General features: G+C 37.6%; 1 protein-coding gene and 1 long non-coding RNA gene across 5 annotated transcripts in view; both read left to right on the forward strand.

Moving 5' to 3' along the window:
- The first annotated feature begins 746 nt into the window (after positions 1–746).
- HNRNPD (heterogeneous nuclear ribonucleoprotein D) overlaps positions 747–14080 on the forward strand; it is a 17397-nt gene continuing 4063 nt past the window's right edge. Inside the window, exons 1-4 of one of the 4 annotated variants that reach the window (XM_066233218.1) lie at positions 749–1279; positions 3079–3135; positions 12730–12898; positions 13491–13652. In XM_066233218.1, the coding sequence (XP_066089315.1) occupies positions 1047–1279; positions 3079–3135; positions 12730–12898; positions 13491–13652 (621 nt within the window). In that variant the 5' untranslated portion in view covers positions 749–1046. Of the gene's footprint in view, positions 1280–3078; positions 3136–12729; positions 12899–13490; positions 13653–14080 lie in introns of all 4 variants that reach the window. The other 3 variants (XM_066233220.1, XM_066233219.1, XM_066233221.1) reach the window with 3 other exon arrangements.
- On the forward strand, positions 3143–12534 carry LOC136306730 (uncharacterized). The gene is made up of 2 exons (XR_010725666.1): positions 3143–4680; positions 4734–12534. It is a non-coding gene; the product is annotated as an uncharacterized lncRNA (long non-coding RNA).

The following is a 14080-nucleotide window of genomic DNA, read 5'->3' on the forward strand; positions in this document are numbered from 1 at the left end:
CAGGAGAAAGCAAGCAAAAAAAAAAAATCTTACTTGGAAAACAAATCTTAAAAGAAAATATCCTAAATCGTCAGCGGTCTCAGCCTGCCCGCCCATTGTCGGAAAGCGGGGCGGCGGCGGCAGCCGGAGGACCTCAATGTCACCCGGTCGAGGGCGATTAAAGCGGGCGGAAGAGCTGCGGCAGTCCGTGCACGCGCGCAGCCCGTCGCAGGGTCTCGCCCAGCGTGGGGTGAGCCGGGAGTCCCCAGGCGCCGCTCAGGACGGAACTGGAGGCAAAGGGACTGCAGCTCAGGGCGGCCTCCTTTCTCGGGCTGGCACTTCTAGGACACAAGGAGCAGCTGGTGCGAGCTCCACGGCCCCAGCGCAACGCCGCAGGCGCACAGGGCACAGTGGCCTTCCGGGAGGTACTACCACACCCCCGCCCGCCGCTGGTGGGTGAGCGGAATCCAGGAACCCTCGGGAGGGAGGGGACAGAAGAAGGGGCACTTCTAGCCGCGCCTTCGAAATAGCGCTCCTTGTTCTCGATGGTCCCCGCGCGGCCGTCTAATCGAACGCCACTTCCGGTTCCGTTTAAAGGCCCCACGCTGTGCGGCGCAGCGCGAGCAAGGAAAATATAAAAAGGAGCGAGAGGGCGGGACCGAGGAGGAAAAGGAAAAAAATAGCGGTAGAAGGGGCGGGGGAGGTGCAAAGGGCGCGCTCGCGTGTCACGTGACCGGGACGCGCCGTTCTTCCGTCGGCCATTTTAGGTGGTCCGCGGCGGCGCCATTAAAGCGAGGAGAAGGCAAGAGCGGTCGCCGCTGTTTCGTATTCTTTTTCAGTGCAGTCGAAGAGAGCGGGAGTACGCGCTGCGCGAGAGTGGGAGGCGAGGTGGGCAGGCCAGGGAGAGGCGCAGGAGCCTTAGCAGCCACGCGCGCCTTCTCTGTCTTGTTGTGTGCCTCGCGCGGTAGAGCGGGCGCGCGGCAGCGGCGGGGATTACTTTGCTGCTAGTTTCGGTTCGCGGCCGCAGCGGGTGTAGTCTCTTCGGCGGCGGCGGAGGCAGTAGCACTATGTCGGAGGAGCAGTTCGGCGGAGACGGGGCGGCGGCGGCAACGGCGGCGGTAGGCGGCTCGGCAGGCGAGCAGGAGGGAGCCATGGTGGCGGCGGCGCAGGGAGCATCGGCGGCGGCGGCGGGAAGCGGAGCCGGGACCGGGGGCGGAACCGCGGCCGGAGGCACTGAAGGAAGCAGCGCGGAATCGGAGGGGGCGAAGATCGATGCCAGTAAGAACGAGGAGGATGAAGGGTGAGTAAGGGGCGGCCCGGGATAGCCAGGCCCAACTAGTTCCCCCTCCCCCTCCCTATTCCCCGCCATTAGGCCTCGTTCCCGCTCTCCGCCCGCCCTCCAGGTTCCCATGCAGCCTCCTCGCACTGTTATCACCTTCTTTACGTTGGGATCCCTGGGGCTTTTATTTCTTTTTTCCTGCCTGCTGTGGCCCCCTCCCCCATCACACACGTTTCCACCTTTAGCCATCACCACGCTGCTCCCCGGCCCGCCCTCCTTCCCTCCCTGCCACGGGTCTCCTCCCACCGACTTAGCCGCCAGGATTTTTTCCCGCCTGTCGAGGGTACCTTTTTTCTTTGCCCTCTATCTCCTCCGTTCCCTTTTTTTTAAAGTCCCGGGCATAAAAACACAAACATACGTAAAGCTTTTCTGCCTGAAAAACTAAGGTTTATTTGGTTCGAGTCACTTCATCCGAGAGACGATACGATTGTATTATAAGCACATGCTTTAGGGACCGTGTAGGCTTCCACCTGTGCTCCACCCGTTTTGGCTTCAGGCCGATTTTTTTTTTTTTTTGCTATTTTAAGTAAGTTTCTTTTCGACCTCTTCGGTGTTCCACTGTACGCTGTCACTCAATGGCTTGCTTACAGTCCCTACTTTTCAGTCGAGGGAGCAAATTGAACTAGATGAAATTTCCCAAGCCGCCTGTTGGTACGCTGGTTTTGCTCCACGGGCTTTGGTTAAGTTCCTTGTCCGCGGGGCCTGCACTTGACTGGAGCTCCTCTACCTCTGGCCTGCGGGCTGCCCTTCCCCCCACCCCGCCGGGTTACACTAACCGCGCACCCTTTTCTCGCTCTCAGCTATTGGGTTCCCTAATTGTTCGTACAGATTGTACTCTTACCTACTTTCCTCCTTCTCTGCAATTTCCATTTTTACCAAACCCTTTTTTCCCTACCCAGTGCCCAGGATCCTTTTTTAGTCTCTCTTGATTTCTCCTTCCCGCTCTTATCCACTGTTTAAAGAGGCCCACTAGCCTTTCAAAATTGAACAAATTCTTTATTATACTCTGGCGTGACTTTTTTTTTTTTTTTTGCAGGTTTTTAAGTAGTAACTTGCGTCCCCCAGTTGGAATTGGTTGTATACATTATTTAAAGCTGCAGTTAATATATTGAAATGCAGCATTTGGGAGCGGGACCACAATACAGGAGTTAGCAGGAGGGACTAAATCGGGGTTCTTGGTTGGGTTTTCTTATTCCCGATACTACTGACCTTGTGTTAAGCTTCCAATCCTTTTTGTTGTGTGTGTGTGAATTTATTTCACTGTACAAGGAGGAAGGTGTTGGAAGGTAAAAGCAGTTGGGAAGGAGCACAAGATTTAGAGGGGGGGGAGAGAGAAGAACTTTGGAGTATAGGATTTAATCTTGGCCCAGACAGATTTGTCTGGCTGTTCTGCTGATTGTGCTGACTTTGGGAGAGGAGGTGGGATAGGAAACTAGGTTTTCTTAATTAATATTGAATGATGTATAGTTTAATTTAATAAAGGAATGTGTTAAATATTTGGAAACTTAAGCCTTTAATATTTTGGTTTTCGTTTTCTGAATTCTGTTCTTTGGACAGAGGCACCAAAATGAGTAATTGTATAACTTGCTGTTTGGGGCAGTCTTTGTTAGCCCCGATTTTTCAAATCACAAAGCAGCTGCCTTTGTAGTTATCTACTGTTGAACTGAAGTGTAAATGAATTAAAAGTTTTTAACCCTAACAATGTCAAAAACTAAAACTAGAATTTTGATTGGTTGCTGTACCGGTTGTTAATTCCCTAGCCATTCAAACTCCTCCCCACGACACACTGAAGCAGCGACGGCACAGCGGGAAGAATGGTAAAACTTTTAAATTTTATTTCTGTATTATAAAGGTTTCAATAGTCATAACTTGCAGAGGCTGTGTTTTGGTTGGTTGCCCATTGACTCCCCAGGAAATTCTCGACATTAGTACAGTAGGATATCTTGTACCTGGGATATAAAACCTTTTTAGGCACTTTGAGCGATCTTTGGGCAAAACTAATGCCATTACATGGTTTTTGGTCTGTGGTAATGCATGTAATTGTGGCTTGGCTAATTAAAGCTTAATATAATTAGTAATGATATTTTTTACCTATGCAAGAAAAAGTACTGTAATTTTAAATTTGATTTGTTCTTAAGATATATTTTTGGAATTCTCTATTTAGTGCTAAATGTGAAGGTTACTTGATACAAAATCTTGGTGTTTAAAATGTCTTGCATGTTATATTGAAATATTCTGGAGATATCAAAAGTAAAGCAATTTTTATTTTTCCCATTTAAAAATTTTTACTGACTGCTGAAATGATATTTTGCATATATTGAGCTTAATAAAGTACATTAAATTTTTCCTATTTTACTTTTTGCTGGTTTTTTTTCCTTTTCATTGAATGTTTTGGGGTGACAGGTTAACAATTATACAGGTTTCAGGTGCAAATGCAAAAGTTTTTAAAGTGGCATTGTGTATATAGATAGGTATTATGCAAAAATGTATGTTTTTTGTCACCAAACTTATTTATAAACATAACTTAAAGAATTGGGCATGTACTGGTCAGAGGTGCGCTGATGTGGCTTTCCACTACAGCTCTTAAATCAGATTCTTAACTTATGTGGTTTGGCTGGAATGTTAATTGTAGTTGGTTGACATGTGTTCACAATTGTATGGCTTCTTTTTGGAAGGCTGGTAGATCGAGTATTCTTTATATTCCTTTTCCCTAAATGTCAGTCTTTCTTTAGGATTATATTGGAGTTTTCCAAGAGTTTTGTATCCACTACAAGTAGAATATAGAGGGCCAATTTGTAGACGGTGACTTATGTGTGTACAAATTACATTCCATTTTAAGAGTCCAATTGGGATAACCTTTAAATTTTACATGAGTTTTTTATTACTGTATTCTCATGCACTGAAAACTGTCCAGTTTTATATTGGAGATAAAGCAGATTGGCAGCAAGTCTAAAGGGCAGAGTGAGAGAAGAGACTGGGGTCAGGGTTTGACATAGAGAATAAAAATGTTTCTGATGAAAAATACCTTCTCGTACTCTTATTTTCAAGGCTAATAGTGGCAAACTGAGATTCAACCATAACTACTTGACTTTTACTTCATTCTATAGTTCAAATCTTATGTAAGCAGTTATTTTCAGTAATTTGAAAGGACCATAAACTTACATTTGAAAGTCACTGTTTTTACTCTTACAGGAATTATACTTACTCTGCTACCTAATACCATGTTTCCCCGAAAATAAGACAGTGTCTTATATTAATTTTTGCTCCTAAAGACGTGCTAGGTCTTATTTTCAGGAGATGTCTTATTTTTCCATGAACAAGTCATTGTTGAACAAAAAATCAACATTTATTAATATACTATAGTCATATCATCACAAACATCAGCATAACCAGTCAAATTCTGAATTTCATCAAGAATTTCTTGTGACTGTTTCCATGTACAACAATCTACCCTGTTTCGCCCAAAATAAGACAGTACCTTATACTAATTTTTGCTCCTAAAGACCCGCTAAGTTATTTCTAAGGTTGAAAAAAATTGCACTAGGTCTCATTTTCAGGGAAACAGGGTACTATATACATACCTTTATAAGTTTTTTGAGTGACCTCAAGAAAAATGGGCAATTAAGTTTATAGTTTACAAATATTTTTAGATTCTGACCGGTTATTTGACTTTTTAAAATTACTACCAATCACCCAGCCTCATCCTGTTAATATTTTTTTAACTTTTTGAACAAAAAAATCTCAAGACAAACTTCTGTTTGGTGTCTGCACTTGCTACCCTGTTTATTCTCTGTCTCCCAGTTTGAGGGACATTGGGCAGCAGTTTTATAATAATAGTTTTAGTAGTGGGGATAAAACTGCTTACTGGAAAAGCATCTAAATTTAATTTCTTAAACATACTCCTGAATGTTTTTCTTTTAAGTTTTAACTTAAGAATTGATTTCAGTTTCATTCTAGAGTACTTTAAAAATAAATTTGTTGTAGATTTTAAAGTTTTTTAAAAATTTGAATATAAGAATAAACAGCTGCTTTAAGGAGCGGATGCCTGTTACGTCTATTGGGATGTTTCCAAAGTTTACTATGGACTTTTAGAATAATTTTTCCATAATTAAAATGCCTTCCTGAGTTCACCTCATTTTAATCTTTCCAGCTTTAATATCTTTAGTTTTTACTTAGAAGCATTTGCACTGGAATTTCCTGTTTTGTATGAACTCATGTTTTCTACAGGGCTGCAGTTCTATTAGATAGATACTTAAAAATTAGTGTCTCGCAAAATATACATGCCAGGTAGGCTACCTGGAGTCAGTTTTTAAAAGTCATTATCAGCAGAAAATTGTAATACTGTATGGTGTTAGACAATTTTACAAGATAGCACATTGACTGGTCTGCATTGGATTGGGGAGGAAGCAAAATACTAGGCTCATTCAGTTATTGAAGTAAATCAATACTGTTCTCATTAGTGTGTAAGCTCAAATGTAATTCGCCTGTTAGGGAATTTTGTGACCTGCTGTAGGTTGTCACCTGTTAATTTTTAAGAAATGTGACTACATGTGTTTTAAATATTTGATATTGTAGTCTATACCTTGGTGTTTTGGGAACATTCTGGACACATTTTGCTTTGTGAAACAATTTTAAAGCAGTCTCATGTCAACTTGATTGGCCTTTGATTCAGTAAAGATGGGTTTACTGGAAAGTTGAGAACCTGGGTAGATGGGTCTGAATTAGCATTCTTTGAAATCTTTGACAGATTTCCAGTGTTAAATTTGCAGAAATTGATGCCCCAAATCTGGTGATGAACATATAAGGAAGGGATATTAAATTCTCTCCATTTCAAATTTTTATCTGTTATGAATAGGGCTATGTGATTAATCTGACCTTTTGGATTTGGAATTGGAGAATATCATTGAAGTGTTTCAGTGCTCATTTTTAAAATTAATATATGTATTTGCCTTAAGCCAGTTTATTTCCAAGTCATGTGACATCTATAAACTATTTACTGTGTAGTTTTAATATTGCCTGAGTATTCTGTCATCTCTAAGACTGCCCTAATAGAAGAAAGTTTTGAGTCTACTATTGGGATTTATGGCCAACATGTAGGCCTTATTTTGACCTTCGGGTGATATATTCTATGCTTGAAAGCATTTGAAAAGGAATAGAATAACTTTTTTCTATCCTACTTAAAGATGTGCACCTCAAATGTGTACAGGTTCACAAATGGAGTGAAACAACTCTTGTTAGTTCAAAGTTTTATTTCACTTTAGTTCTGCTTCAACGTTTTAGTAGATAGGGCACTGAACTGGATGCTGGAAGCGTGGGATCTGTTTCTGTTACTTCACTTCCAACAATGTGGTCTCAGGTAATATAACCTGTTTGTTACTTGGTTTGCTGATCTATGTGTTGGAAACAACGCTCACCACAGGAAGACTGACTACGTAGCTTGCTTTCATAGCTTGTGTGTATTTGTCCTGTGTCTTAATAGTTTACCAGTGGTTTACTCCTGTGGAGTAAAGGTAAGCATGTTTTAGTTTCTGGAGTATTATATTGTACATTGGAGCTAGACATTTAAGACTTTGGGGGTGGGGCGGGGCGACTCTTGTTACTGGCAGTGGCAGTGTTTGGCCAATAATCGAGGTGATAGTTTTAAGTATTGGGTCATGTTCTGTAAACTCCTGCTTACCTAAACTTGAAACTATCACAAAGCCCAAATAATTAGGGAAATCCCCTCATCCCCCTTTAGTCTCGTGAGGAAGATGAAAAACTATCAGCAAATATACTCAAAAAGTAACCAACAGAGAATGTCATGGAATGAATCTTTTGTAATTTTTCCCTTATACTATTAAAAAATCAAAACATTGCAAGATTCTGAGATTTCATCAGTAAAGGTAAAAATCATTTTCTAACTTTAGTGTTGATACCTGAATTCATTTTCAATAGAAATCTTTATAGAATTGTGAATGTGTAGCAATCTCAGTTAACCAGAACTTTAACCTCTATGTTAAGGAAACCCTAGTCCTTAACCTCTAGGTAGATGGGAGTTTAACTTATAAAGCTGGGAGTTTTATTTTAAAAATAAAGATACAAGATGTCATTTCTGCCTTGGAATGAATGAACAAAAAGGGATATTTGGGGTTAAACATTTAAAGTTTATTCAGAACCTGTTTGTTATGTTTATTAACTATTGTTTTCAACCTAGTTATCTTTTAGTCATTTGGGTTCATTCTAAACTATAAAGTCATGAGATTTAATATACTGGGCTAAAGAAATTAATATTTTTTAATGACTTGTTAAAAGTTTGTCAGGCTATTTCCAAAGATACTTTTTTCACAGAATCCAAAATGATTATCCTAATGTGATAACTGTCTAGTCACAAAAGGAGAAATCCAGCCCATCCATTTTATTATAGGTAACTGGTGGCTTTAAAATCTATAACTTCTAAGGAGAAAACCATTAATGCTTTGGTGAGAAGATGTCATTATACTTAAATGTCATTGTAGGATTCTAAAAGAATAATTACAATGATAAAATACCAGGAAATTGATTTAAATAAGGGTTAGCGGTGTGCTTGAGTATTGTTACTCTAAAAGGTGACAGCGATTGGCTAGTCATGTTACATACTTGAAACATAACATTTACATTCTGTTGTATTTTATAAACTGTCAGAACTTGTTATGCAATCATGTATGAAGATCACGATTTGTTCTAAAGTTTCTGAAAGTTACAGAATGGGGGAGGAGTCCCTGTACTCAATAATGGTGCTTATTATTTTACCTTAAATGAGGTGTTTCACAGTAAAGACTTATTAGGGAAAGTACCTTGAAATAAAATACCGTTGGCTTTTGAATCTTAACCCTAATGACCTCAGAAGTACAGAGAATAAGTTCCTTGGATGGGAAAAAGGTATTAAATCAGAACATTTCCTACACGCCAGCTCTGCTCCATACACGTATTACCTTTTATATTTTGAAATTATTCCTTACTAACATTAAGTGGTGTTCATGTTAAAATGCAGATAGATCATCATATGATTTGGAACTACACTTTAGAGTCTTAGACAACCTGATTTTCAGTCTGTATTTTTTTAATGTGGAATACTTAAAAATTTCTGAGTTAAGTCTGAAAATAATCATAGGATCATTTATATAAAATCATCCTGCCTTTTTCCCCTTAATGTTGGAAACTTCATATAGCTCAAGTAGATTTAAATTATGCCATTAAGTAAATAAGTTACTTTATTAAATTATGGATTGTACTCTACCAATTCTAAGTAATAACTTATTTTTATTGAGCACTTAGTATGCATCAGACTATGTTCTGTGCCCCTTTATTCTGTTCATTTAGACCTCACTTGCAGATTTGTGAGGTAGGCTCTTGGTCCTTTTTTATTCCTTCTTCTACAGATGTGGAAACAATCACAGAATTTTTTTTCCCCTTGGGAGTCCCAGTTAGTAAGTGGTGGAGGCAATATTTAAACCCAGGTATTTTGATTTACTGTCTCTAAATTTATGTTCCTTATAAAGTATGTCCCACAGCCTGACCTGTGGTGGCATAGTGGATAAAGCGTCGACCTGGAATGCTGAGGTCTTTGGTTCAGAACCCTGGGCTTGTCCAGTCGAGGCACATACAGGAAACAACTATGAGTTGATGCTACCAGCTTCTCCCCATTCTTCTCTCCTCTTCTCTCTCTCTCCCCCCTCCCTCCCTCCCTTCTCCCCCTCTCCCTCTCCTCTCTCCAAAAAAATCAATAAATAAAATATGTCCCACAAAACAGCCTAAATCCTAAGTGACACTGCATAGCATTTAGATAAGTCACTTACACTGGGTTATATAACTTTATGCCAGTCATTTAGTGCTATAATATGGTATAAAATCAGTATCAGTAAAAGCAAGGAGATTTCAGTTGAGTAGATGTTTTAAATGAATACTGTATTGCCTTTGGGATGCTAAATAGCTTACAGGTAGGATTAAAAAGTTAAATTTTGTTAATACTGTATGTGAAGTCCTACATTTTAATTGGGATAATTGATTTATTTACAACTAAGGTTCAGATTTTAAACTATTGAAGCATTGGGGGCCCATTTTTGTTGCTACTTGAACAAATCTTTTGATGTATAGTAGTTTTAACTTGGCTGCTTAGCATTTTTTGACATTCTACCTGTACTTCATAAAGTGTTTGCACATCTCTGCAGGAGTGACAGCAACTTGGAAGTCAGTCTTTGTATTCAAGGCAGCAGAGGTAATCTGGATGGACAATAGGTATTGTGCTTTAAGCAAGATACAATAATATAAAACATAGAAAATTTAAATTAGTATCATCTTCTATCTCATAATTTGAGGGAGAGCATATCAGAGAGCTGGTGTCCTATAGAGGCAAAGACAAATTCCCATTTATCTAGAATTAAGATGACATACCTTACTGTACCATACTGTGACATTTTGGTAATGGCATATATTTAATATTTTCCAGACATAATGGATTTGGTACAGTTTATGTTCATTGTAGTATATTAACCTGTCTGGTAGTTCATTGTATAGCAACCTTCCTTGATTAGAACAGAATAGGAAGTTCTTTTTTGCCTACCAAATGGTAACATATTTGCCTCAGAAGAGCCACTAAGGCTTTTACTCGGAGATTGCTACACAAAATTTGGAAAATTTGAGTGCCACCTACCCTACAAAATGTGTGTGTGTGGGGGGGTGATTTTAAAACAGCAACTGGTGGTTAACCTGGCAAAAATGAAAAGTAACTTGTTAAAATAGTGAAGACATGGTATATACACTAAGTGTATTAATAAATAGCTCTCTAATTTCTGAAGAGCTGAGCCAGCCTATGGACATGCTGTAGTAGCATAATAGGGATGACTGACCCATACAGTGTCAGATTGTAATTACTATATTTAAGAAGGGAGAAGGATGATATGATGTAAAGCAGCCTTTATTCCAAATAATTAATTGAGGGTTCAACAATGGGGAGAGGTGTTAGGGAAGGCTGGCAGTGTCTTAAGGAAGGTGGAATATTTGTCTTTCCTTCTTTAAAGGTGCTGGGATAGCTGAAGTTACACTACATAATTTGCTCTAAATTTTTGAGAAATAGTAATCAATCTTAGGGAATATGTAATTATAGTTGTCCAGAATACTTTATGTTCTGAATAAATGATTTGATTGATTAAGATGGATAGCATCTTTAGTGACTTTCAGTTTTAAGATAGGCACATTTAACTTGTCTACCAAACGCTGTTAAAGGTGGAACTGTTTTGGGAGAGCACTTTATAGGGCTAATTACTTAAGAACAATCCCTATTCTGTAAAAAAAAAAAAAAAAAAAAAAGAGCCATTTATGGCTTCTGAATAATAATAGAACATGCCTTGTTCTTGGTGTTATAAATTCTTTGTAATTGTTTTCTGTTTTATGATTTAAGGACATTTAACCCAATATAAACATTGCCTTGGTTAAATAAAATTAAAAATAGTTGTGTCTCACATACAAAAGCCTTATTTTAAAAAGCTAAAGTTGAAAGGCAAAATTCTGTGTCTGGTATGTTCCATTTTTTTCAGGCTGAAATAATTTCAAATTTAAATTCATGAAAATTTCTGTAATAACAGAAGTGATCATTTAATTTCAACCTACTTGAACTTGTTTCTGTTCTGGAACTTGCTATGGTGAGCAAGAGGTCATTATTGCTTTACCAGTCAGTTTTCTTTCTGATTTTTAAAAAAATAGTTGTATCCTCACCTTGAAAAGGGTAAAAGGTTGGTAATAAACTTTAATCTGTGAAGGAAGTACTTTGGATATTTAATTTAAAAAATAAGGTGTTTAAGGCAACTTAATTGACTAGAGTTGGATATTTTTACAAGGTATATTATTTAAATGAAAGAAAATGTAATTGGAAATACCTCAACTTTTTTCCCCCCATGTAATTAACAATAAACATTAACAATACCTATATAACATGGGTGTTTTTATGTTCATTTGATAGAAAATACGAAAAAAGGTTAATAAGGGTTACTTAAAGGATGGAAATTTTAACAAAGTCCTGAAAGTTCAGTGTATAAAAGATAACCCAACTTTAAAATATATGTGCGAGATGAAAGCCTAATCTGAAGTGGGAGGCACAGTGTATGCCTAAAGATTTCTTTTCATTCAAAGTTAACTTAGTAGAAGTAAAAACAAGTTTATGGGTGTAAAATAAGTAAGATCAGTAACACCTCAGTTAATCTGGCATCTTCAGGGACAAACAGAAGATCTTATTCTAGGGATAAAATTGGCTTTTTATTGCAAGAATTGGCTTTAGTGGCAGTATCATAAAAGCTCTCCAAGATATTGATGTTTTCTGCTTTAATTTGTTTCCAGAGCTGGAAGTTAGTACCACATTCCTGTCCCTAGCCCAACCTACCTGAGTTATAAAGATGGAAAATTATTGAGCAAGGATAGTTATACTCCCATGCTGAAATTTTTAGCATTCACATAACAAATTCTGACAGTTTACCCTTAAAATAAAAATCTCCAGTCCTGTCTCTTTAAAGGGTAGAAGGTATATGTTAGCTCTTTGGGGGCGCGGGGTGTAGGGTGCAGATCTAAAAAGGATCAAGAATTGCCAGATCTGCGATTAATGGCCTTTTGCTGTTTAAAAATAATTCACCTAAATTTTATTTTTTTGGAATATATATTTTTGGTCTTAAAATATCTTAGTTTCCACTTAACACTGATCACTTTCAGCATTTTGAAGGTTTAAATATTTATTGCTGGTTAACTGAGGTTCTACTGTAAATCATCTGGATTAATTAGTGGATTGTGCTTCAATGGATAATTCTTTTTGTTCACTGAATTGTTTACATGATTACTTTTCTTTTTATTAAGAAATCTTAGCACATCAAAAAACTGGTTTACAACTTAATTGTGAGACTTAGAATCTTCCATTTTATGTGCTAAGAGTTTTATGCTAAGAGTTTTAATGAGCAAACTGTTTAATAAAAATGGAGCTTCAGCATAGATATGCTGTCACTGATCACTGGAGGCTGCATAGCCTTTTTACAATTACAATGAAGATTTGGAAGAGAAATTTGAAATTAAAATTTTGTTTTACTGTTACCAATATTTAACTAAAATAATTTAAGAAAGACTTAATATACAGTTTTTATTTTGGGGATATGTTAATCTTTGCCAAGTCAGGTGACTTAATCCTGCTGCTTGCTCACTATCTTGTAATTACGCAGGCGCAGCAGTGTTAAAGCAAAACTTTCCAAAACCGGAGTGTAGGGTAGTCTTGATATGTCGTTATGTAGGAGGAATGACATTTTCATAGACTGCCCAGTAAATTGGTGCAGTTTGAAAAAAGATTGTTGTGGATACTTAAGGCAAAGTTTAATTTTATTTATTTATTTTTAGCATTTTAATATTGCTTTTTGTCTTTACAGGAAAATGTTTATAGGAGGCCTTAGCTGGGACACTACAAAGAAAGACCTGAAGGACTACTTCTCCAAATTTGGTGAAGTTGTAGACTGCACTCTGAAGTTAGATCCTATCACAGGGCGATCAAGGGGTTTTGGCTTTGTGCTGTTTAAAGAATCGGAGAGTGTAGATAAGGTAGTGTGTTACATGTTCCAATCGGTTAATAATATAAAATATGTGGATAGTTTGATAAAAATAATTTGCCTATTAATGTATGATTTCCCCTTTTGCAATAATATGAAGAGATACAGTTCTTGCCAATACATTTTATGAAGAGTCAGATTCAAGAATTGTTTACTGTGCCAGCTAATATATTTATTTAAATTAAAATTTAAATATTGAGACTCAAAGATGACTACTTAAAAAGATGTGCTGTGACTAGTTTATAGAAGTACAAATTTTTTAAATTTGCTAGGCAAAAAACTTTGAACTGAGTCATTTTGTCTTGGACTAAGGGGAAGGTGGCAATCATGCCTATATTGTTGACTTTTAAGGTGATGGTTTCTAGTTACTGATTTGTATCTCCTGGTTCTTACTGACCTTTATGTTTAAATACTGGTGTATGTTAGTTGGTGTCACATCACCACAATTGGACAGTTTAGTTGAATCATGAGCCAGGTGGCATATGCCTAGCCTTCACTATATGAATTTAATTACTTTTAAGTAAGTTAATAGTCTCTGAATTTAAGGTATACATATTTAAAATAAAAAACTTCAATTTTCTTAGGTCATGGATCAGAAAGAACATAAGTTGAATGGGAAGGTGATTGATCCTAAAAGGGCCAAAGCCATGAAAACAAAAGAGCCTGTTAAAAAAATTTTTGTTGGTGGCCTTTCTCCAGATACACCTGAAGAGAAAATAAGGGAATACTTTGGTGGTTTTGGTGAGGTATGTGATAATGTTTTGACCCAGTTTTTTGTTTTGTTTTTTTCCCAAATTAGTGTAAACATGATTGTCACATTAAGAGTTTTACAAAACTTTGAATTTTGGACAGATTATGCAGTTATTTTTACAGTAAGGATATTGTTAATACTTTATTAGCAGAACTTTGAAAGTTAGATTATTGCTTTTTTTCTCATTTATTCAGGATCTATATGCATAATACTGCTGTGCACAGTACACAAAGATGAAATAGAGCATTATCTTATGGAATTTACCAGATTAATAGAAGAAAGAAAAATATAAACAACATGAGGAAGAAATCCAGATTGGATTACTTGAGATACAGAAGGAAATGGTTCAGTTGAGAATAGGAAAGAAATGAATTAAGAATAAAGTCTGATGCCTGCCTTTTTTATTTAAATACATGTTACATG

The sequence above is a fragment of the Saccopteryx bilineata genome, chromosome 5 (genome assembly GCF_036850765.1).
Source record: "Saccopteryx bilineata isolate mSacBil1 chromosome 5, mSacBil1_pri_phased_curated, whole genome shotgun sequence".
NCBI lineage: Eukaryota > Metazoa > Chordata > Mammalia > Chiroptera > Emballonuridae > Saccopteryx > Saccopteryx bilineata.